Source organism: Choloepus didactylus, chromosome X (assembly GCF_015220235.1).
Source record: "Choloepus didactylus isolate mChoDid1 chromosome X, mChoDid1.pri, whole genome shotgun sequence".
Classification (NCBI taxonomy): Eukaryota; Metazoa; Chordata; class Mammalia; order Pilosa; family Megalonychidae; genus Choloepus; species Choloepus didactylus.
The window spans coordinates 193,577,134-193,602,973 of record NC_051334.1 but is presented as its reverse complement, the minus strand read 5'-3'; the positions used below and the strand labels follow the sequence as shown (position 1 = coordinate 193,602,973).

Sequence of the window (25,840 nt, the reverse complement as noted above, 5' to 3'; positions counted from 1 at the left end):
TCTTTTTTTCTCCCTATGTATCAGTAATGCTTTCATTTTCTTTGTATATTCTATAATTTTTGTTGAGAACTGGCCATTCTTAGTATTATGTTCTGGTAATCCTAGAAATCTAATTCTCCCACTCTTCAGAAATTGCTGTATTTTTCCTGTTGAAGGCTGGAGCCTTCCTTTTGTTATTTTCCCAAACTATTTTTCTCCAAAATGGTGAGAGGAACAATAGGTAATGTCTGTTTAATTCTCCTCCATGGCCTGCAGCTTAAGCCTGGGGCAGTTGAAACAATGGCCACCCTCTATGTCACCCTCCCCAAGTGATCAAAAACAGAGATCAACAATGAAACCACACATCCCCCATTTTGGAGGATGAGGTCCTTTTTTACCCACCTGGCATCAGTAGAACACAGCAGGAATGCAGATTACAGTTCTCACAGGTGCCTGCCCTGAGTGGGATGGTAGCCACTTACACAAAAGGTGAAATTTACCAAAATTTACTGAAATTTACCAGCTTCTTCATCCAGATCTTTTCTGACACTGAAAGTATTCCACTAGACTCCTGAGTTCCAAAATAGTTGATTCAGACTGTTCATGCCAGTTCAGTTGTTGATTTTGTGGAGGGACTTTTTCCCAGAGAGTCCCACTCTACCGTCTTCCCACAATCTTAACATTATGTTCTGAAGAGCAAAAATTTTAAGTTTTGATGAAATCCACTTTTGTCCCTTTTTTTTTCCTTTTATGACTCATGCTTTTTGTGGCCTAGGAAATCTTAACTTACCCTAAGTTTGCAAATATTTTCTCTTATACTTTTTCTATTGTTCACTTCAAGTTAATTTTTGCATATGGCACAAGGTGTTGAGTTTTGTTTCTTTCCTTTTGTTTTCTGTCCTTTTTGAAACATATGACATCCAGTTGTTCCAGCTCCATCTGTTACAAAGATTATCCTTTCTCCATGTAATTATCTTGTTGAAATCAATTGACCATAAATGTGTGAGTGTATTTGTGGATGCTCTATTCTGTTCCATTTATCTATTTGACACTCCTTTTGCCTACACCACACTATCTTGATTTCTGTAGCTTATATTAAGTCTTGAAATAAGATAGTGTGCCTACTTCCATTTTTTTTATTTCAGAAAATTCTTTTTGAAATGTAGATACTTGGCATTGCCATGTAAATTTCAGGCTCAGCTTGACAGTACCTTTAAAATAAACCGATGGAATATTGATGAACTTATATTTTATCTATAAATCAATATGGGGAGAATTGAAAATTTAATATTACTGGGTCTTCCAATCTATGAATATGGTGTATCTAATCATTTATTTAAGTTTTCTCCAATTTATGTTAGCAAAGTGTGCATTTTCAATGTACAGGCTTTGAGCATCTTTTGGTAAGTTTAATCTTAAGCAATTAATGTGTTCTGAATGCTATTTTAAATGTTATTGCTTTTTAATTTCAATATCCAATTGTTCTTTGATGGTTAATAGAAATGCAATTGATGTAAAAAAATTTTTATAATTGACTTTTGTATGTTGATCTTATATTTTGTGACCTTGCTCACTTTTGTATTTAATAGCTTTTTTGGAAATTTATTAAAGTTTTCCACATGCACAGTAATGTCATTTTTGAACAAAGATAGTTTTGTTTTTTTTCCTTTCCAATCTTTATATTTTTTATTTGTTATATTTACCTTATTGCAATGGCTAGGACTACAGTACAATGTCGACTAATGGTGAGGGTGGACATCCTTGCCTTGTTCCCAAACTTAGGGGTAAAGTAGTCAGGCTTTTTTGTAGATGTCCTTTATCAGAATGAGGAAATTCTCCACAATTTCTAGTTTGTTAAGAGTTTTTGTCATAAATTGGTGTTGAATTTTTCAAATGCTTTTTCTGCATCTATTGAGATGACTGTATGGTTTTCCACTTTATTCTGTTGGTATGTGAATTAAAATGATTTATTTTCAAATGTAATAAAACCTCAATTTCCCAGGATAAACCCCACTTGGTCATGATGTGTTATCCTTTTTATATATTGTTAGATCCAATTTGCTGACATTTTGTTAGGTACTTTTGTATTTTTGTTTGTAAGGGATATTGCTCTGTAGCTTTCTCTTCTTGTAATATCTTACTATGGTTTTAAAATCAGGGAAATTCTGGCCTAAAAATTAATTGACAAGTGTTCCTGCCTCTATTTTCTAAGAGTTTGTGTAAGATTGATATTATTTTCCCTTAAATGTTTCATCAAATTCATCAGTGAAACCATCTGGTCCTGTAGAATTTGTAATTATTAATTCAATTTCTTTATTAAATATAAATTTATTTGGGTTTTTTGAGTCAACTTTGGAAATTTGGTCTTTCAAGGAATTTGTCAGTTTGTCTAAGTTGTGAAGTCTCTTGGCATAAAGATAATAATGCTTCCTTACTGTCCTTTTAATATATGTAGGTTCTGTAGTGATATTCATTCCTGATATTCATTATTTGTGTCTTCTTTCCTTTTTTTCTTGATCAGTTTAGTTAAGCATTATGAATACTTTCAAATAACTAGCTTTTGATTTCATTGATTTTTCTCTATTTTTTATTTTTAATTTCATTGATTCTCTTATTATTTCTTTTCTGTTATATGTGAGTTAGATTTATTCCTTTATTTCTAATTATTAAGATAGAAGCTAGATTGTTGATTCAAATCCTTCCTTCTTTTCTAAAATATGCATTTGCTATGACAAATTTCCCTCTACATACTGCTTTATTAGTTCAAAACAGTTTTTTATTTAAATTGTGGTTTCTTCTTTGATCCATCTTTTATGTCCAGTGTACTATTAATTTCCAAATATTTTGTGATTTTTACAGATATCCTGTAGTTAAAGATTCGTCATCCAACTCTGTGGTTGTTAGGGAACATACTTTGTATGATTTCACTGTTTTGAAATATTTTGGGACTAGTTTTGTGGCCCATAATATGGTCTATTTGGGTGAATGTTCCATGTACACTTGATAAAAATGTGTATTTTGCTGTTGTTGGGTGGGATTTTCTATCATTGCCTGTGGTAGCTTGAATTATGTAACACAGAAAAACATGTCCTTAATCTTAATCCATTCCTGAGAATTAAGGACCTTTTGAAGATACTGTTTTTAGTTAAGTTGTGGCCAACTGAATCAGGTTGGACTTTAATCTGTATTACTGGAGTCCTTTATAAGCAGAATGAAATTCAGACATAGGGAGAAAAAGCCATGTGGAGGAACAGAAGCTGGAAGTCAATGGAACCTGGAAGAGAAAGGAGAAGACACCACTATGTGCACTGCCATGTGACAGAAAAGCCAAGGACCCAAGTGTTGCAAGCTGCTGGCCTCCAGAATGCCCAAGTCATTAAGGAGAAAACAGCACTTTGCTGATGCCTCAAGTTTGGACTTCTAGCCTCACAACTATGAGCCAATAAATTCCTATTGTTTAAGCCAATCCACTGCATGTTATTTGTTTCAGCAGATGGGGAAACTAAGACAATGTCAATTAAATCCAATTTGTTGATTGAAAAGTTTAGCTATTTTATATTTAAGAGAGATACACATACTGATTTTTGTCTACTTGTTCTATCAATTACTGAGAAAAATGTGTTGAAATATCCATTTTATCTATTTTTCCTTTCATTTCTGTCAGTTTTTCCTTCATGCACAGTCAATCTTAATTTTTAAGTGGATACAAATTTAGGATTTCTATGTCTTCTTGGAGACTTGACTTGTTTATCATTGTGAAATTTTCCTCTTTATTCCCAGTAATATTACTTGTTTTGTAGTGTAGTTTATCTGTTCTACAAACTAAAAAGAAATATCTGTATAATGAGTCAGTAGTCATACTCATTCATTAAATCCTAACTTCTCAGTTACAACTCCTCCCTCTCATTTGGTCATTCTTTCAATATTCAGGGACATCTGGGGAATGACCATTCTAACTTCTTTGTCTGAAAAGGTTTGCTGACATTATGGGGTAGATGAATGAAAATGGTCAATGTTCTTGGAGAGGCTGGTATCTCTGGGTTTCAGGGCCTATCTGGCATCAGAGCCACCTGAAGGATTTAAGTTTCTGAGGAAATAAACTTAAGAGGTACAACTTTTATATAGTCTTAGATAGAGCCCAGGGTGTTTAGGATTTTCATGAATACTGTTGGTTGGGACTTGGTATACTGTGGCAAATTGCAATATCTGGTTGAAGCTTGCATAAGAGTTATCTCCAGAATGAACTCTCAACTCTATTTGAAATCAGCCACTGAAACTTTATTTTGTTTCATTTCTTCTCACCCTTTTAGGGAAGAAGGAATTGTCAATCCCACAATGCCAGGACCAGGCTCATCCCTGGGAGTCATGTCCCATGTTGCTAGGGAGAGTTACACCCTGGGAGTCATGTCCCACATAGCAGGGAAGGTAGTAGATTTCTTTGCAGAGTTTGTCTTAGAAAGAGTGGTCACATCTGAGCACCAAAGGAGGTTCTCTGGGGATGACTCTTAAGCATAATTATAAGTTGGTTTATCTTTGCCACTAGAGAAAAGTTTCATAAGGGAAAGCTTCAAGATCAAGGGCTTGGATTATTAAATTGGGAGTCCCTAATGCTTGATAGTATATCAGCAGTTCCCCAGATGGGGAATTTTAATGGTTCCACGTTTTTTCTCCAGTCTCTCAAGGGACTTTGCAAATACTTTTTTGTTTTCTGCCCAAAATACTCTGGCATGTATCAGGGTATTACATTAACCTGTGCAGATTAACAAGATCTCATTCCCTATTCTAGGTTCCACGTAATTAAGTTGTTTAAATAAACTGACCAGACAGGTTAAATCAGATAGTATGCTACAGAAAATTTTAATTTTGGGCAAAATAAACATCTCTTCCTTTGGTCTCAAACAGATGTTGAAGTTTTGCTATACAGACAATATCATAGAACATACAATATTTGCCATTGTGTTTCTGATTTTTTTCACTCAATATAATGTCCTCAAGTTTCATTCATCTTGTTGCATGACTCATGACTTCATTCTTTTCTGTGGCTGCACAACATTCTATTATATGTATAAACCACAGTTCACCCCCCTGCTCATCAGTGGATGTACCCTTGGGTCACCTGCATCAATTGGCAATCATAAATACTGCCACCATAAACACTAGTGTGTACATGTCTATTAGTGTCCTTGCTTTCAGTTCTTCTGGGCATATACTTAGTAACAGGGTTGCCAGATAACCTGGCAGCTCTATGTCCGGCTTCCTGAAGAACTGCCCCACTGCCCTCTAGAGGGGCTGCACAATTCCACTTCCCCACCAACTGTGAATAGGTATACCTCTTTCTCCACATCTCCTCCAGCACTTGTAGTTTTCAGTTTTTTAAAAGCAGTTTTATTCACACACCATACAATCCATCCTAAGAGTACAAACAATGGTTCAAAAAACCAGAAAACTACAAGTGCTGGAGAGGATATGGAGAAAGAGGCACACTTATTCACCATTGGTGGAAATGTAGAATGGTGTAACTGCTCTGGAAAGCAGTTTGGCAGTTCCTCAGGAAGCTAAGTATAGAATTACCATATGTCCAGCAATCCCATTACTAGGTGTATACTCAGAGGAACTGAAGGCTACAATATGAATGGACATTTGTAAACTGATGTTTATAGTGGCATTATTCATGATTGCCAAGAGATGGAAACAGCCCAAATGTCCATCAACAGATGAGTGGGTAACAAACTGTGGCATATACATATGATGGAATATTATGCAGCTGTAGGACAGAACAAAGACACAGAACATACAATAATGTGGATGAACCTTGAGGACATTATGCTGAGCAAAATTAGCCAGAAACAAAAGGACAAATACCGTATGGTCTCACTAACATGGACTAACTATAATGAACAAACTCAGAAAGTTAAGAACACAAGTTATCAGGAGATTGAAAGAGGGTGGAGATTGGGCACTTGATGCTGAAGGAGAACAGAATGTTCAACAGGATTTATTGTAAAGATCCAGAAATGGATAGCATAATACTATCTGATGGTAGCACTACTGTAAGTATAATGAACAAAGCTGAATGCAAGTATAGTTGAAAGAGGAAGGCTAGGGGCATGTATGACACCAGAAGAATAAACAGAGGATAAAAACAGGGACTGTAAAACTTAGCAAAACCTGGAGTGGACAATGATGGTGATCAAATGTACAAATATAAGAAAGATTTTACATGAGGGAGATAAAATGAATGTCACCATTGGAAGTTGTTGAAAATGGGATGATATACAGAAAAAATACAATTAATGCAAACTAGAGTCTATAGTTAACAGTAACAGTGTAATATTCTTCCACGAATTGTAACAAAGGCAATATACAAAAGCTAAATGTCAATAAGAAGGGGATATAATGGAGGGGTATGGAATGCTTTTTGTTGATGTGATTGTTTCTCCTTTTTATTTTTTATTGTTCTTTGTTTTTTATTTTTTTCCTCTTCTTCTTTCCTTGCAGAAGAAATGGAAATGTTCTCATAAAGACTGTGGTGGTGAATGCATAACTATGTGGTTTTACCAGGAGCCATTGATAGTTCACTTAGGATGGATTGTATGGTTTGTGAATAAAACTGTTTAAAAAATAAACAGAAAGATACATGCACTGGAGAAGATGTGGAGAGAGAGATATAGCTATTCACTGTTGGTAGGGCAGAAAAAAAAAGAAAAAATAGGAGTAAAGGATACTTCCAAATGCTCGGCATGAGTCACTAGAAAAATGGGAGTGACCATTTACTGAGGTGGGGGAAAACTGAAGGAGAAGCAGGTTTTGGGGGTATAAAAATCAAGATTTTACTTTAAATATATTAAATTTTACATTATTAATAGACTTTTTTGGTATTTTTATACAATTTTATTGAGATATAATCACATAACATACAATCATTCAAAGTGTACAATCAGTTATTCACAGTATCATCATGTAGTTTTGCTTTCATCACCATAATTAATCTTTGTACATTTTCATTACTCCAAACAATAAAATAAAAATTAAAATAAAAAAGAACATCCAAAACATTCCATTCCCCTCCTCCCCCCATTGTTCATTTACTTTTTAAATACAGTTTTATTGAGATATATTCACCCACCCTACAGTCATCCACAGTGTACAATCAATTATTCACAGCACCATCACACATTTGTGCGCTCATCACTAGAATCAATATTTGGACCTTTTCCTTACTGCAAAATAAAAGTAAAAGCAAAAAAGAACACCCAAAACTTTCCATCCCCTCCATCCCACCCTATTCTTCATCTAATTTTTGTCCTCATTTTTCCACTCATCTGCCAAACACTGGATAAAGGGAGTGTAAGCCACAAGGTTTTCACAATCACACGGTCACACTGTGCAAGCTATATAGTTATGCAATTGTCTTCAAGAATCAAGGTCACTGGGTTGCAGTTCGACAGTCTAATTGTTTCTTGAGGGCAGAGGGTGGATTCTATTCTTCTCTGCATCCCAGAATCTAGCACAGTGCCTGGCACATTGTAGGGCCTTGACAACAAATGACTGTTGATAAAGTGAATGAAAGCTTTTTATTAAACAACAATAATGCTAATAATAACTTTTGAGATTTAGAAGTGCAGATTAATAGACTTTTAAGTGGTGATTTTAAGTAAACAGTCTGGAATTCAAGGGAGAGGTTGAGGCTGGAGATATAAATTTGGGAGTTCTGAGTATCTAAATGGTGTTTAAATCCAGGAGACTAGCTGAGATTACCAAGAGAGTGTGTATAGATACAGAAGAGGACTAAGAACTGAAACCTTAGACAGTCTAATATTCCGAGTTGAGAGCTATGAGAAAGAACCATCAAAGGACATGGAAAAGGAATAATTAGTGAGGTAAGAGGAGAACCAAGAGAGTACAATGTGCTGAAAGCCAAGTAAAGAATGTATTTAAAGAAAGAGGGTGTGTCAAACGTCTTTTATGCCTTTCACTTGCTCTTGGACCACCTTTTGGTTCAGGCCATTGCAGCAACAACTGTATGCAGATGTAGCTTGATGCTGCCTCATTCAGCTGCACCTCATACTATTGCTTTTTGCCCAGGGGCTTCTCTGCTACCACTATGTGGGACACCTGCAAAAGCCTGCACAGTGATTTTGATTTTGGGTCATGTACAGACCTGCAAGTGCCAGGGAATTAACACTCTCCAGGGCTACCATTGATCAACTGGAGATGAGATCTGGTAGATAAACACTCTTCTCTTCTATACCTGGTGGAAAATTCTAAGTGATATTCTACATGTCTCCTCAGAAAGTCCCCAGTGTGAATAATCTACAATTTCCCATACTAGTAAACAGATCAATAACATAGCCTTGGAATGGCATTCTCTCTTTTTCTGGTTCTTTCCTCTCAGTCCCTTTAATCTGTTTCCTGAATCATCTTCCCAAATAAACTTTCTGCACATAAGTCCTTGTCTCAGGTTCTGCTCTGCTTTTTGGGGGAAGCTAACTTAAGATAAAGGGCATGATCAGGTGGGACAAATGCTAATTACAAATTAAGAAAGATGATAATTGAGAACTGATCATTAGATTTAGTAAGGTAGAATCATTGGCTTCATTGTCGATTGCCAGTATGGAGTGGTTTTAAGAGAGAATGCTAACATTTTCTCGATGGTATGTAGCAAGGTCATAGGCTGAGAAAGGAAGCAGTGAGAGTATTGGAGGTGTGAGCAGAGAGAAGTGTGAAATAGCTCTTTTGAAGGTTGGAAAATAAACTGAATAGAGAAAGTAGAAATGTCTAGTGGTTCTGAGAGCCCATCCTTGTATGTTTTTCTCCAACCACATTCATCTGTTTAGATGAAAATGTGCAACAAGTGGAGCTATGGTTAACTAGGTTTTGTCAGGCAAGTGAGATAGAGGGAGAGAGGGGATATGCTGGACCAGGAAATCTAAACTGGATAAGAAGGGAAGTTGAGGCTTGAGGGAAGTGGTGGATAATAAAAAAATTGGGGGGTCAATTTTGGGTGGTGGTTGAGGATAACAGGAGTGGAAAGCCAACATTCACATCATCTAGATCTCTTTTCATGAAATTATTTCATCAAAGTTGGTTAATTAAATATAATTTTATGTACAAGTCATGTAAGATAAGTTTCTAGAGTGTAAAGGGTTACTGTTAATAATTATTCTGGAAACAGATATTAACTGAGACTATCCTGGGCAAACTGGGATACTTTATGACCCTACTTACATAGCCATTTTTATACTGAAAAGAGGATGGTAATAGTTAAGAGCACAGAAGCTCTAGAACCATGGTTCCTGGACATGGTGGAGCCAGTTATAATCCTTTGGATGAAACTCATTAAAGTTGGCTTGTACAGAATCTTATCCTACCTCATGTCTTGTGGGTTATCACATTTATCCCCTGATTCTAAATTCAGCGTTGCTTCTGGACATCAGGTTTTTTCTATCCTTTTATGGAGTAAATACCTTTTATTCTCCTTCAGCCCAAGTTCCATCCTGTTGATCTAAAGTTCTGACAAAATAGATTTCAATTTCTCCAACTATTAACACCTATGACTGATAACCAGTACCAAATTCAACTCTTCCTTAAGAACTATCACTAAGTTTGATTTCTCATTCTACCTGCTACCGTTTGCAGCTCATCCCTGGGCTCTTGTGTTAATTAATAGTAGTCAGGCAGGGTACAAGAATTTCATTGGCAATATAATTACTAGCAAGGAGCTTTTTGAGTCATATTTTCTAGGAAATCATGGATCCACAAATCATGGCCTTTAAACATCCCATTTTTCCCCAGAGCATAGGCTATCACTTCTTAATTACCTGAAAGGTAAACTATGCCTGAGGTGGGTCTCAATTATAAGTGTCCATCACTATACTTTTAGGCCTGTTGATTTGTGTTAATTTCTTGTTTCTCTACCTACCCATTAAGAAAAGATATATTTTACTAAATAGATTTTTAAAACTAGCTTGTAGTGTAGCATACAGAGTTACCTAGCTTAATCATGGCTTGTTTTTAATTTATTGGCATGGCTCAAATAAAAGAATAAAAGGAGTGCTTTGTTAAATAAATATATTTTTGCATTTAAAAATAACTTTCAAATAAAAACTTAAAAATTTTTGGCAAAAATGAATGATGAATTAGGAATGTGTATTATACTTTCAAAAAAAGGAAGACACAAGAGATCCATTTTATAAATGATACAGAATTCCATTTTTACCAAATAAAAAGTAGACAGATGTATGACTCCTGGGGGGAATAGAAGTGGTCCCCTCTGGAAATTCCTAATATCTGGGATGGATAAAACAGGAATGGATATGGATACCCTGTTCTGAGGCCTGGAATTCAGGTCATGTGTTCCTTATGTTTATAGATAATTCTGGGGGTACTAGATCCCCAGATAATCTACCTCCTCAGATGAGGCAAGTCAGAAACCCCCTTCCCTTCTTTCTGGTTTCTACAACAGAATCTCCACAGGTGGGGAGCCCTCCCTTTTGGCTTTCTGTGCATGAGAGGCATCTTCTTTTTGGCCCAGCTCCTCCCCACCCGGCCTCGGGAATGGGGTCTACCAGTCCCATTGAAATCCTGGGCTAGTTCAGTCCCAAGGCCACGTTGTGGTTGACTGAGAATAACAAGCCCAGGTATCCCATTGCTTTCATACTTCTCTTGATTCCCATTCCAGAGAGGGAAAGAAAAAAGAAAATATGTCCTCCATCCCCAACTCCTGATTTCTTTGATTGTCACTAAAACCAAATTCAGTTTAAAGTTATACACAGACCCACACAACTGTTCGATCTTGAGATGCGTTACCAAGTAGATGCAGCACCCAGATAATTAACTGATTAAAAATAACAACTTTTCCTTATGTCGTTTTACAGATTCAGCCTTACCAACATGTTGTGCATTAATTCCCACAAGTATAACATTCCTTCACGTTTATACAGATGCTCACGCATTAAAACACGCTTCAGCTTTAATGACTCTCATGAACTCTCTAGGCTTTATTATCTTCATTTTACAGATGAGGAAAGCAAAGGTCCAGAGTTAGCACAGGATAGAGAGAGAAAAAGCTTAGTATAAAGATAGGAACTCTGGCCTAGGAGTCAGCAGATCTGTGGTTATGAGTAAGTCACTTCCCCTGTCTGGGCCTTGGGTATCTACATTTACAGAATGAGAAGATTGGGCTTTCACAACCCTGTTTGCTTATTATAATCACCTAGCAGCTTTAAAAAGGTCTATTCCTCAGTCCCACCCCCAAAGATTCTGATTTAATTGGTCTTAAGATACTGTGATTTCCACACCACCACATTGACTCTGAAGAAGCCAATCCAGGGAAAACCACAAATCCACTCAGGTATTTCTCTCTGAAGGAGAGAAACCTTGTCATTTAGTACAAGAGCCAAGTACTATGGAGGCATGTCCTAGAAGGAAGTTTGAAAGGCAGTGAGTGTTAAAGGCATACTCTAACTTTGAATCTCTAGGGGAGAGCTCAAGCCCGCATCCACATCACATGCACACGTGCACACACACGGAATCAACTCTGGCTGAAGTGTTAAGAAGTTTGAGAAAGAAGAGTGCTAATATAAGTCAAGGTCAAAAAGAAATTCAAGGATAAAACTTAGCCAAAGCAGTCAGTGAAATGGAGTTTTAGGTGAGAGAAATAAATTGATTATAGAGCTTTTTTCTTTCACATGGCTCATTTTCTTAGCTTTTGTTTTTCTTTCTGGACCTAGATTTAGTATTATTTCTCACTACTTTTTCTCTTTCCTTGAATCTATTTTATAATTAAGATGGTCCTAGGGCCTTCTCCTCCTTGGGAGGCCTTCACCCCCATTGGAGGGGGAACATGTAGAAAAAAAAAATCACAGAGTAAAATTGTTTAAGTCAACTAGTCCTTGGTATTATGAAAATGAGTGTTCCTTTCCTTGCATTTCCTTTTTGGTGTTTCTTTTTGTCACCATACTGGTAAGACTTTGAAGGTTAAGATTAAAATATTGACCTAAGATAAAAGGGCCAAGGAAATCATTCATTCAGTCTTCCTTGTGTTTAGGTCTTAGGTTCAAGAAGAACCTTCAGGGTTCATGTATTGATCAGCCTATCTTATCACAGTAGGAGAACATACAGGTGATTTGAGGTTTAAGCCCTGTATTAAAAAAGCTAGCATATTTGCCTGAGTGACTGCTTCTGTTTTCCTTTCTTAGTAACCTGCAATATCAGGGTTAGTCAGCTCTCCATGGACTTTAGGGCTCCAGATCTTTGTCATGTGTGGTTTTTTACCATCAGAAACAGGACCATTTCTGGTATAGTCAAAAGAATTGCCTGATTAGTTGGAGAATGGCAACTTGTAAGTCAGGATTATCCCCTTCTTTTCCAGGAGACTGGCTAACAAATACATTTGGGAGCAACAAATATAACTTGGATCATATTAAGAGCAAGTTCCCTAACAATGAGTGGCATCATTTCCAAGATGCCCTTCCTTGAAGGGTATGTGTCTTGTCCATTCTGACTTTGAAAGCATCTCCACTGGTAGTGTTGCCATGATAACTTTGAGGTTCAAGTTAAGGATATGGGTGTAGATTAGGATAAAGAGACCAAGGGCGTCAGTCTTCCCACTTATCAAACCTTAGGCCGGAGTTTAAGAAGGAGTACTAATGACCACATGTGATCCAGAGTAGAAGACTGAGGATTTGGAAGTTGGGAGTTTTGTCTACATTCGCAACTAGTAAAATGTCCAGTGGAATTGTTCCATTCATATGAATTCTATTCATTCCTTTAATCATTCATTCAACAATTACTAAGTGCCAGGCAATGTTCTGGGTACTGGGGATACAGTAGTGAACAAAACACAGATCCAAACCTTCAGGAAGTTTATATTCTAGTGGGGAAAAACAGATAATAAACAAGAAAGATAAGTAAATTATATAGTCAGTTGTATGGTGATAACTGCTAAGGAAAAATATAAGGCAAGAAGGGAGAATGGGGAATAAGAAGAGTCTAATTTTAAATGAGTTTTCGTGGAAGGTCTTGCTAAATGAGTGACATTTAAACAAAGGCCTGAAGTTGGTGATGGAATGAGTCATGGTAATATTTGTGAGAAGAGTGTTCTAAGCAGAGAATAAGAAGTACAAAGGCCCTAAAGCAGACATGTATCTGGTGGTTAGTGTTGTTAGAACTGAATGAATGAGGGGGAGATTAATAGGCCATGAGGTCAGAAAGAGGCTGGATCATGAAGGCCTTGTAGGTCACTGTGGAGAGTTTTATTTTTACTCTGAGTGAATTGGGGAAATATCGTGGAAAAGGGGTTGAACAGAGGAGTGACAAGATCTGACTTATGTTTTTAAATGATTTATATGGCTGTATTGTAGAGAATAGATTGTAGGGTAACTAGGGTAGAAACAGGGAGACAAGTCAGTAGGCTAAAGAAATTATATAGGTGAGATATGATGTTGGCTTGTTCTAGGTCAGTGGTTCTCCAATGGGGGCAATTTTGTCCCCTAGGAGACATTTGGCAAGTCTGGAGGCATTTTTGGTTGTCACAACCTGGGGGAGGGTGCTACTGGCATGTAGTGGGTAGAGGCCATGGATGTTGTTAAACATCCTGCAATTCACAGGACCCCAATACAAACAATCATCCAGCCCCAAATATTAATAGTGCTGAGGTTGAGACAGCCTGGATCAGGGTGATAGCAGTGTGGGTGAGGTGAAGTCTTCAATATATATAGATACACACACACACACATTAAAGGCAGAAACAATAGAATTTCCTAATGGATTGGATATGGGCTGTGAAATAAAGAGATGAGTCAAGGATGACTACAAAGTTTTTGACCTAAGCAACTAGCAGGTTGAACTGGCATTAAAGGAGATGGGGAAGGGTGCAGAGGTCAGATTTGAGGCAGGAAACATCAGGAGTTTTGTTTGGACATGTTTTGTTTGAAATCTCTACTAGAAATCCAAGTAGCAGTATGAAAAAGGCAGTTGCATATATGAGTGGGGAGTTCGAAAAGTATTCCAGGCTGGAGATATAATTTGGAGAGTCCTTATTATGTAAATGGTATCCAGAGAGCAGATATCCAAGGACCAATCCTGGGATACTCAAATATGAAGATGTGAAGGAGATGTAGGGATCCAGCAAACAGGTACAGAAGTAGCAGACAGTGATGTAAGAGGAAAACCAGCAGAGCATGATGTCCTGGAAGCCAAGTGATGAAAGTGTTTTTAGGAGGACAGAATGAGCAACTGTTTTGAATGCTGCTAATGGGTCAGGTATGAAGAGGACTGAAAAATGACTATTGGACTTATGAAAACGAAGGTAATTGGAGATCTAGATAAGAAGAGTTTTAGTAGATGATTTGGACTGAGCGCTTGATTTCATTATTCACCTAGAACAGTTTTCAGAGTTCTCTTATGCTCATCTTTTCCTACATGAAAAAGCAAGAATTAAATCAGTGGAATGCTTTTAATGCTTTTATGTCCCTGTCCATGGATATGAAACCATGTCAGTGGGATGATTTTAACAACTGAATGCTTTGACTGCATGTGAAATAGTCTATAGGACACAGGAAGCTAACGTTAATGAGAATAAAAGATGGTGTAAGCCTTAGAACATACCTATGTGATGTCACAATGAGTGGCTGAAATATAAAAAAATCCTGTCGACCAACCAATCAATGGCTCTGAAATAATGCCAGGGTAAAGTTTTGTCAGTGTGAAGGAGGTGATGGGCAAAGGCAAAGCATTATACTGACCAATTCACTGTTGCTGAAGTCAGTAGATTGCTTACATTTGAATCAGAATTCATTCAATTTTATCAATTAGTTTGAATGTTAACAGCTCCAGCCATATCCAGTTCCAAAATATAGTTTCAGTTCTACCTTCTGAAGAAAGAAATTGAATTAGTTTCCCTTGCCCTATAAAAAGAAGGCCAAATAAACTCTTATCCCCTCTGGCACAAGTGAAAATACTTCTCTATAAATTCTGTACCATAGGATCTATGAGAAATGCAAACTAGCTGCAAGTATGTTTTCAAAGGGAGTTGTGGATGATTGTAATGCCACCATCTTGGGAAGCAAGACAGCTAATATATGATGCCTGTAACTGTTGCTTCACTTTTAACATAGAAGCACTTTTGTTCAGCTCCTAGGCTGCAGGTAGACTGGAGTTATGGAAAGGACTATTCACCATTTGAGGCTTGTTTCTCCCTAAGGGTTTACATTTTGCTCCAGACTTCTATAGCGGACTCTGAAGCATGGACTCCACTATTTACAAACTTTGTTACTTTTGGCAAGTCACTTTACCTCTCTGTGCTTCAGTTTTATCACCTGTAAAATGGAGATAGTAATAGTTCCTACATCATTGAGTTATTGTGAGGATTAAATAATATGGATAATGTGCCTAAAATAGTGCTTAGCACATAGTAAGCACTATATAAGGGTTCTCTATATTTAATATAGCTGTAGTGATGAAGGAAGATGGGCTGGAACCAAAAGAATTCTCTTGGCCACAGCCATATGAAATGTGTCAAGGGACCAATGTGTGGAAAGTAGTAGAGTTTAGGGGGCAACAGATGACTTAACTGCAAAAAAATGCTAAGCGTGAAACACCCTCTAAATATTCCTGTTTATACAATACATGACACAAAGTAGAAAAATCATGAAAACAGAGACTCTGCAGGATTTAGATTTCTTTCATATATATTTTAAATATACATGTGCAATACATTAAAATATAGAGAGATGTGTGAATATATATATATATTTACATATATATATCACAGAAGGGAAGGGACACATATGCATACTCACTCACACATCTGTGATCTGTGCACATACCCCAACAGGACCCATCTATACGGAAAACAGGCCAATTTGGACACAAGTAAAAGTCCTGACTCAGCAGCAGATTGCAGATTGCAACTACATTTGAGTAACCCTTCAGTTCCTTCTACCAAGTGTAAGGCCATTTAGAAATACACTGAGAAGCGCTCCTTTGGGTGTATGGCAGAACCCAGGGCACCTCTGGCAGTGCACAATTTGCCTGAGTAAGGACTGCAGGATTGGTATATTAAGGAACTATCAAGGAAGATGGACTTGTGTTATTTTGGGCTCTGAAACTAATAAGCAAACATCCACAGAATAGCTTTAGCTCCAGGAACAATGCGCTAGTGTCACAGAATCCTTATATATCTCAGCTCTAAGCAAATGTCAGGCAGAAGCAGAGAGAAGTGTGCATTGTTATTCATCACCATCCAGCTTGTCCCAGAGAACTGGACATAGCCTTTAGGGGTGTAGATAAGTTCAAAGTTCAATCAGGCAGACTTGTAAGATAAAAAAGTTACTCAAAACCGAAGGATTTGAAAGCAACATATGAGGTTACAGGTATTGGTTTGGGTTTACAAATGTTCCAAGAAGCCAAACCTTATATATGGCACCATTTGCAGCAATAGTATTAACAATATTAATAATCATCATAACATATATATACACATATATACATATATATATATATATATATACACACAAAAAATAGAGCAAAACAATTTTAGAAGAGGAGGTGTAAGTGAAGGTGTGGGGCTGTGTGCAGCCCAAATGTCAATACACTTCAGTAAGACTCAGAACCAACAAACATTGAGTGGCACATATTTCTGTAGTTCTCTTTTGTTACCTCCCAATGTATGTACCCAACAAAGGAATGTGGATGTTCCCTTCTTCTTTTCCCTGTGTACAGGTATACACTTCTCCTCACCTCTCCACCCTGCAGCACACATACATGTATGCTTTAAAAGAGATGATATATAAAGTTAGAGTCTAGAAGTCTTAAACTAAATCACAGCACCTTGATTTCAAGCAAGTGCCCTCAATCTTTGAATTCCTTAGTGAATTTTCGATTCACTTACAGAGGGAAATGATATCATTCTTGTGTCTTTTAGCAGCAGTCTTCAGGAGCCTGCCATCACCATTGCAGCCTTTTCCCACTGAAAGGGGCTCACAGCACAGGCTCTCCGTATTTTTAAAGAGAAGTCAGTTCTCTGTATTACACATCTTATACCTCAGTTTTTCACTGTTGCTGAAATTTAGGTTCTCAGGCAACTGCCGTTGCAGACAAAGCCAGGAGCAAGCACAGTGTGTGCAGTAAAGAGGAGATGCAATGGCAAAGATACAGCTTGGTTAGGGCTTCTTTCATCTTTTCTTTTCCACACTTGAGCTTCCACAAGATGATGTCCAATGGGGTCAGCCTTGACACCTAGCAGTTAATTAGCTACCCACCATGCACTGCATAAAGACCACCACACTAACTTTACACAGTTCCTGGAAAGTAATCAAATGTAAATGGCTTTCTGTTGTTGTTAACAGAATCTTAGGAGAAAAGTCCCATGATTCAATGTGGTGCAGGGAAAGAATGTTGAACTAGGAGCCAGAAGGCCTGTATTCCAGTCTCAACACTGCTATTAACTCAGTGTATGGCCTTGGGCAAGTCCCTCCCCCCCCACAGGCCATATGTAAAATAAGGGCATTGAACTAGATTAATAGCTAAGGTTCCTTCCAGCTCTAAGTTTTAATGACTTTTTATGTCCATTATTAAGACCTGAGCCATGCAGTCTCAGGGCAGTTAGCTTCTAAGAGAAAACAGACTTCTCTAATATCCTTTGCTTTGTTCATTTAGCTATAAAGCACGTCTGCCTTTGGCACTTGGGTCAGACATACAAAGTTATGAGCATCCTGATTTACTATCCTACTCAGCATGCTAATGGAATCTGCCAGTACTATAAGTTGATACTTGGGAAAGGGAGTAAAGCTCCAACTAATAAAACCTGGAAATGTAAGATAACTTTGCCTCATAAACTCACAAACAGGTGAGCATGATTGTGAATGCATACACACATTCCAGGACAGACTATTGCTAGTTATCAGTTCATTACAGTAATCCATTTCCCTTAATAAAAATTTAGTAAATAGTATAGCATAGCAAAATGTGCAGTAAAAGAAAACATCTATGGAACAACAGCACTTTGGGAAGTGTTAGAGAGAGAAAGAGGGGCAGTTAGATGGAGAGAAAAAGATAAGTCAAATGAGATAGAAATATAGGCAATGCAAGGGTTAGTCTCAGAGAGAGGGAGGGAAGGAGGAGGAAGGGAGAGAGCAAGAAAAGTGAGGAAGAGTAAAAGTAGAGAGAGTGGGAATGAAGGGGGAAGGAATGTAGATCAGTATAATTACAGAATAGTAGAGAGAGTGAGAAAAAGAGGAAGAAAGAAGAGAAGGGTTGCAAAAAGGGAGAAGGGGTCAGATTCCCTGGAAAACTGAATGCTGTTCCACATTGACCTATGAAAACCATCTTAAAAGAAAGCTTCCAAAGGCACTGTGGAAAGCAGAGTAATGCTCAGAGCCTGTATTGTGAGGCCTTACACTGAGGAGCCCCTAAGCCTCCACGTTGCTGGCTCTGTCAGTCCTCAGTGTCCAAAATTCATGCCTATATATCACCTGAATTTGTCCTGACAGCTATAAGGGCTGAATTGGTGGGGTTGAAAAGGGTTGAAGAGGAGTTGGATAGATACTGCGAGAAAGAACAAGGCATTCTGCACCAGGATGTACTTGGCCATTGCTCTGACTTGGCCTCACAAAAGAGGTGAGGCCCTAACTTTGGCTAGTTTTTACCCTTCCCCTCTTCAAAGATGAGGCCTAGCCTTTACCGATGGGGGCTAGAAAGAGAAAGCTCTGTATCCATTTTGTAGGAAGGTCATACAGACTTTTCCTGGGCCTTGGGGAAGGATGCATTGCCACCAGAAGAGATTTTTCTGCACACAGTGTTGGTGTGCCTCTTACAGCGGCAGCCTGGTCGCCTGAGGTTATCATAGCCCTTCTGACACAGATCGAGGCATCCACGGGTAGGCAGGTAGCAGCACAGGCAGGGTAGGAAGAGGGAGATGAGGCTCATGGCTGCCCAGCGGACGAAGCAAGAGCTAGGCCCACAGGAACAGGGCTCATCAGCGCAGTTGTCTTCATCATCAGTGGAGCAGTGGTAGAAGACGCCCTTGACACAGCAGAGACAAGTGCCATAATCGAGGAGGCTCTCAGCAGAGCAAAGGCAACGCTGGTTGCAAAGCCAACAGGAGGGGAGAGGGTGAGCTGCTGTGCAGGGTACACACTTGCAGCGCCCACACTCCTCACAGATGAAGAGGTGCTCACTGGGGTGCACTGCAGATTGCTCAGCTTCTCCCTTCAGAGCACCATCAGCCTTTGGGTGGGTTCCAGCTCCAGGCTGGGTTCGGATGATGGAGTGGCCTGAAGGTGAGGGTGTAATGCTGGCCAAGAGCCTTTGATCAGAGGCAGTGGTGCTATGGGACATTGAGCTGGCAATACTAGATTGGCTCAGATGCTGAGGCAAGGGCTGCAATTGATGGCACTGGCTGAGACTGCGGGGGAGAGCAGTAGGCATGGTAGCCAGGGACCAATCATATTTGTGGGTTTGCAGGATAAGGGAAGGGCTGGAGAGCGCCTGTTTACAGGAGGCTGGAGGCTGCTCCACATAATCATTGCTAGCATGTGTAGAGCACAGCTGTTCAATAGGCAGAATTTGTTGGAAATCATCTGTCATTGTGGCATCCATTTTGCCTTGATTCTTGAGCTCTGAGTGGTTTGGGGTCAGGATGGCACTTATGGTGATAAAGAGGAGACCTTGTAGTTACATGAAACTCAGGACACATCAGAAAATCCTAGGAGAGAAGGAATAGAAATAATAAATGAGAACACACAGGTGTGATTACTTTGCAGGGAACCAAAAAAGCGCAGGACCTATCACCACCACTACCATCAATCACTTTGCAGTAGTCTTCATGTTATACTTTTATTTGTAATTGACCTCACCTACTTCTTTACAGGCAAGTCTGGTCATCCCATTCAGACTATATAGCACTTTGAGAGCAAAGATCAGTTCTTTGATTCCTTTTGTATTCCATCATATGGACTAGGTTAACAGGAGTTAACTAGCTCATTTATGGGTGTTTGCTAAGACAGACGAACTAAGCCTTGAGCATGACAATCATAATAAAAGTGGACCCTAATTTGAAAGGCAAAGACTAATTCCAGAAGCAATGCTGAAGCAAAAGAGAAAGCCTCAGAAGCCACCCATGAAAATTTGTTTATATATATGTATATGCAAATATATACGTATATACATATATAATCTCTAATCATTAATCAAAATTTTCCTTTCAGTGCCATTTATGATAAGCAGAAATAAATAGACGGGAAAGCACATTGCTTGGTTCAATGAATATAAACAAGCAAGCAAGTTGCAATAATGGCAAAGATATGGCAGAGGCAGAAGGCAGGAATTAGGTTGTTCATTGAGTAATAGGAATTCATTTAGAGAAACAAAGTTTTCCAAGAGTGTAAGGAAGCCATTACTAATCATCTTGCAGTTCTCCTCACCTTACAAGCTGCTGTAACTTACTGAGGAGGTGATTCGTTCTAAATGGCATGATGGCTCTAGAATCAAACTTGTGTATACAGGGGAATAACACTGGGGATGGGGGAAACATAGAGTCCTAAATTATTTCAAATATCACCTGTAGCTGTACCTATTATTACTCTGGATCAACTCCATACTGATGAGATTTACCAGACATAACTGCATGGACTGCTGTTTTCTATCCTTACCTTACACAACAAACTGGCTTTCTTAGAGAGTAAACAAATGCTTAAACCATATTTAAGCTAAGTTGAATATCTAGAAAGCATGTACTTGTTTCTCCATTATACCACAATCAGGATGAGTTGGGTGGTCATTCCCAGAGAGATCTGATCAAGCCTAGTTCTGATAATGGTGACTATGAGGAAAATACTGCATGGTTCTACAAACAGTGGACTGCTATATCACCCCACCTGGAAGAACGAACAGTCAAAAAGGTGTACACAAGGAAACACAAATGCAAAGAGACGTCCTGGAGCATTAAGACCTAGGAAACACTAGGATGAATAAAGCATATATTTGAAATCCATCAGATTTCAGGCCTGCTCAAAATAGTTTGATTAGTCACACTACTGTACGGGATGGATAACTTGAATGAGTAATAGAAATGAACAAGTGGGAGAAGATAGTGCTTGATTAAGTTTCCATAAGCAAGCGTGACACTGAATTGAGCCCAAAGCTCAATAACAGGAAAAATAAGGGTGCGTTTCATAATGGACTCTGAATAATAATATTATAACCAGCTTTGAATGTCTTTTGAGGCTGTATCCTTACACAAATCTGTTTAGCTAAATTTACATTGGTTCACATTTTGAAAAGGAGACTTAGTTTTGTTAAAAAATAACTTTTTTTGTGTCCATCACATCAGGGAATCATCTGATCAACATTTTGCTTTTCAGCTAGTTGTTTTGGTGTTATTTAACCCAACATAAGAGAAGGCAGATAAACACCATGGAGACTCTAAGACTCAACTATCTGTTTCCTTTGTTAAATACTTGCTTTCTTTAGGCCTCAGTTTCACCTTCTATATAATTACAGGGGTAGACTAGGTGCTCTTAAAGGATGCTGCCCATTATGATTTGTAATTCTATAACTAGGCAATTTAACAAAAGAATTCTCTTTTCACATTGTTCAGCTGGCTTGGAGGGTATGTGGATATAGGAACTTTGGACTGGGGAGAGTCTTTCAATGAATTCATAAGAAATGGATTTATGTTCTATTGATTAGATAAAGAATATGCAAGACCCTTCAATTCTTTTACACTGTAAAAACAATATATACACTGGATGTATTTTAGATTCACTGATTTCCCAAAAGAAACTAGATTCAAAGCATACTGGAAATTCCAATAAGCAATGATTCAAAGGAAGGCATACAAAGTCTCCAAGTTACAGGAGATTATCATGTGGGATTCCAAGGAGAGGATTCCAGAGATGTCACTAAGTATCTCAGGGACATGCTGACATGCCCAGAAGGTCAAAAGCTAAGCTTGGAGGAATCTAGGTCATAATACAAATGACTCAGAACCAAGGGACTCAGTAGCCAATACTGAGAACCATGTTCAAAGGGGAGCCTGTCTTGGATGTATAAGTGTATATGGTGGTCAGGTTGAGAAGATGTATTTGGATATTGATTAAATTGCTGCAAGACTGAGGAGTTGAAGTGCTTTCTTTGTTGGATGATTAAAGGAAATGTTGGGCATCAGTCTAGGACGATGAGATAGTGCCTTGCTTACAGGTAAGGAGATTGACAGGATGAACTCAGACGGTTTCTTCCTGCCCTGTAAAACCTTTTCTTAGAATGGATTCTGGGATCTAGTGTGGGAGATCTGCAATCTGAAATATGGTCAGCAGTGGGACCAGGGTAAAACCAGGGTGTTGAGTAGGATAAAAAAGGATTGAATGACAATAAACTATTGCTGGTCTGGGTGTGCTGAATCCTATATGACTAACAAGATGAACTGAAATAGATACTGTAGAGGAGGATAAGAGGGAGAAATTTGGGAAACAAATAGGCTAGCACAGACTAGATGAAAAACTATTACTGCATGCATGTTTACGATTCAGAAATCCACCCATTAAAGGGCCATTCATTGTGAGAAGCAACAGTTAAGAAACGGATTGTGCTGTTGGTCAATTCCATATTCTATTAAATGAGGGAGAGAATATACATGTCACGTATTGTTAAAAAGGATCCAAGGTCGTTACAAGTTCTTGGCTACACATTGATGGGTTCTAGTGATTTCTGTCACTTAGTGACTCTGCAGTAATGAATGATGCATTGTAAACCCATTCCTATCTCAGTCCCTCTGGCCAGGTGCTCAGAGCTTTTTCAACCATTTTTTCTGTAGCCCTGTAATTTGCTTATTCAACCTAAATAGAAATTTATTTTCTTATGTCAACTTAGAGACTAGAAAGCTAAATCCATTCAAGAAACACTGATGTGTGTTAATGAAAGAAAAATGTATTTTCTCCATGGAACCTAAAATCAGTCCCTGATTTCTGTGCTATGTTGAGACTAAAGATGAAAAACTTTCCTACTTAAAGCTATTCTGTGCTAACATTTTAAGACAGCTCTGATTTCTATGATAAATTATTTCTGATACAATATGACTCACTGTTGATTTCAAAGAAGAAAGTGGGGAAGAGAAGAAGGAGTGCCTGGTTCCTGGTTTCTCCCATTCCCATGGGTTTTGTACCTTACTGTGTGATGGCTCTGGGTTGGCTGCTTTTCTCTGTGCTCTGCTATTATATACCCCCATTCTCAGAATAACTGAAAGCAAACATAAGGAGAATTTCTGCTATGGCTTTATATGCTGTCTTAGTTCTACTCTTCCAAAGTCTGCTCTCTAAAAACCCCTCTCTGTGCACAAACATTTGCATCTCTATCAAAGAGCTCCCCCCTTACAAATACCGAGTTGTATATAGTTTACATTACTAACCTCTCCACCACTGACTGGGCCCCTCTCCTACCGCATACATCTTACTGGAGCTGCCAGGTCCTCACCACATTTAACTCTTAACTTGTCACTCTGCTACCCTTGTCCTATTCATTACTGTAATAATTTCATTAAGATTTGTAGCAATTTATTTCAAACCCAGGAGTCTTGCAGTTTTAAGACCTTACATTATTAAAGATATAGGCAGTTTAGTGATGAGCGATACAGGGAAAAATTGTGATAACAAATAAATTCACATACTTCTAATCTGAGGAAAATTCTAAGACCCTAGTTGTTCATTTAAGAAGTAGGAACCTTTCTTTAAACCCAAATTCTTTTATAAGAGACAAGAAACTTAGATTCTAGTCCAAACTCTAGCTCTACTTTGCTGTGTGACCATCTGCATGTGACTTCTGGGCCTCAGTTTCTTCATTTGCAATATGAGAGGGTTTGCTTGTTACATTTCATGAAGTATTATTTGTCTCCTTTCCTTTAGGTCCTTTACTTACTCTCAGCTCCTCAACTCTGAATAAATACCTCCAAAGCACTATCTAGGCTATGTTTCACAGCTAAAGAAACCTAAAAGCAGAACATGAAGAAACAAAATGTATAGAATGTTACAATGATGTCTTATTTTTAAGTACATATGCTGCTAACTTGTTGGGAACATGATTTAACACCTGGTATATCCAAATTCATGTGATAGCACATTATGTTACAGTGAGGTTTTAATGTACCCAAAGAAGCAACAATACTTTGCATTTTAAAATGGGTTTTCTGTCTAAAAGTTCAAAGTCTGTTTTCTGTTCATCCAACTTGTTTTGCAGCATGCAGAAGTGAGTGATAATTATAATTAGAAGAGTGGAGGGGGTGTGCAGTGAACCACTGCCCTAGGTCCTATCAAATACCTATTGGCTAACCAGATATGCTCACAGGTTCTCGCACTTGACAAAATTTCCATATGTCGCATATAGACATGTGTACACATACCCAGGCATGGATCCAGAGATTTCTAAATCATTGCTCTGACTCAATGTAAGTAGGGGGTTATGCTGTGTCAGCTTGTGCCATTTCTACCCAGGGCAAGGTGATGTGATGAAATCTGAACGATGCACAGTCCAGACTTGTGAGCCAATAGCAGCCTAGCCCCACACTGACAGGATGCCTGCTGGGCAGCCAGACTGGCCGCAGCACAGGGTCTCCCTAAGTCCCCAGCTTGGGTTGTTAGGCTGCACTATGAGGGGCTCAGGCAAGCACCAAAATGCACTTAAAGGTCATTATGCTAGAAATTAAATTGACATTTGGCTACAAAACGATTATTTTGAAGTTCCATTTTGATTTATAAATTTCCAGAACGGATAGTTTTCTTCATTTAAATCTCATTTAAATGGCTTTTATTTTATTTTACCCACGCACTTGCACGTGAGCACACACGCACACACACACACAGCACAGGATGGCTGGAATGAATGGCAATCTGTGCATTGCACAGAAAGAATTCTGGAGTCTTTAAGAGCTAATTTCTATGGCTTACCTTGTAGAAGGGGTTTATCCATGCTGAGAAAAGCCGAAGAACTAATGCTGCATCTGGTCTTTAGATTTCTCCACCTCTCTTCGGAGAGTCTGAATGAAAACTCCTTCACTGTTAGTGGAGCCAGAAACAGAGATAGTTCTGTCTCGGTCTTTCCGACACAGCAGAGAAAACGGAAAGAAAAAAAAGTGGGGGCGGGGGTAGGGGGAGTCAGACCTGTAGTGGCAGATACTTTGTATAGATTTTACATGCAGATCTAAATCTTGAAGTACTTATTCCCCAAAGATACCTTAGCAGGGTAAATTGTTCACCACCTCCTCCTCATTCTCCTCCTCTTCTCTCTCCTCCTCCTCCTCCTTTTTCTCCTCCCCCTCCTCCTACGCCTCTTTCTCCTCCCCCTTTTCCTCCTCCTCCTCTTTCTCCCCCGCTCCAGCTTTTTTCCTCCCCCTTCTGTTCTCCTCCCCTTTTCCTCGTCCCGTCCTCCTCCTTTACCTCCTCCCCCTCCTTCTCTTTTGCCTCTGCTTCCACCTCCGCCTCTGTGTCCTCCAATCTGACAGATGAGCCGAAACAGCAGAAACTGCAGTTGTAGACACAGGGTATCTCAGCACAGCAATGGATACTGCTACTGTGTGGTTATTTATATAGCTCTCGTCTCAGGGTGTGTTGGTATATCATCTTCAAAGAGCAGGGGGGTGGGGGAGGCTGCAGGGTGTTCAGCTCAGCTAGCTGGCTGTTTTGTGAATGTAGATGATTTCTGGAGGTCTTGTGAATGGGTTACAGGGGAGGATGGGAGGGGAGGGATTTACTGCTCCTTGTTATAATCTCTTTCTCTCCCTCTCTCTGTGTCGTTTGCTTTCCCGGAGCTGTAGCTCTTAATGCTTGGCTAAGTGGCGTCATCCAGTTGAAATTGAATCGACCCATTAGAA

General features: G+C 38.7%; 1 protein-coding gene across 1 annotated transcript; it reads right to left on the bottom strand.

Moving 5' to 3' along the window:
• Nucleotides 1-16,489: 16,489 nt before the first annotated feature.
• Nucleotides 16,490-25,113, bottom strand: SPRY3 (sprouty RTK signaling antagonist 3). Its single transcript, XM_037822127.1, has 2 exons — nt 24,918-25,113; nt 16,490-19,687 (listed from the first exon to the last, which is right to left on the bottom strand). Exon 2 carries the CDS (start codon nt 19,579-19,581, stop codon nt 18,712-18,714), a length of 870 nt encoding a protein of 289 aa, XP_037678055.1. The 5' UTR covers nt 19,582-19,687; nt 24,918-25,113; the 3' UTR covers nt 16,490-18,711.
• Between the last annotated feature and the right edge of the window lie 727 nt (nt 25,114-25,840).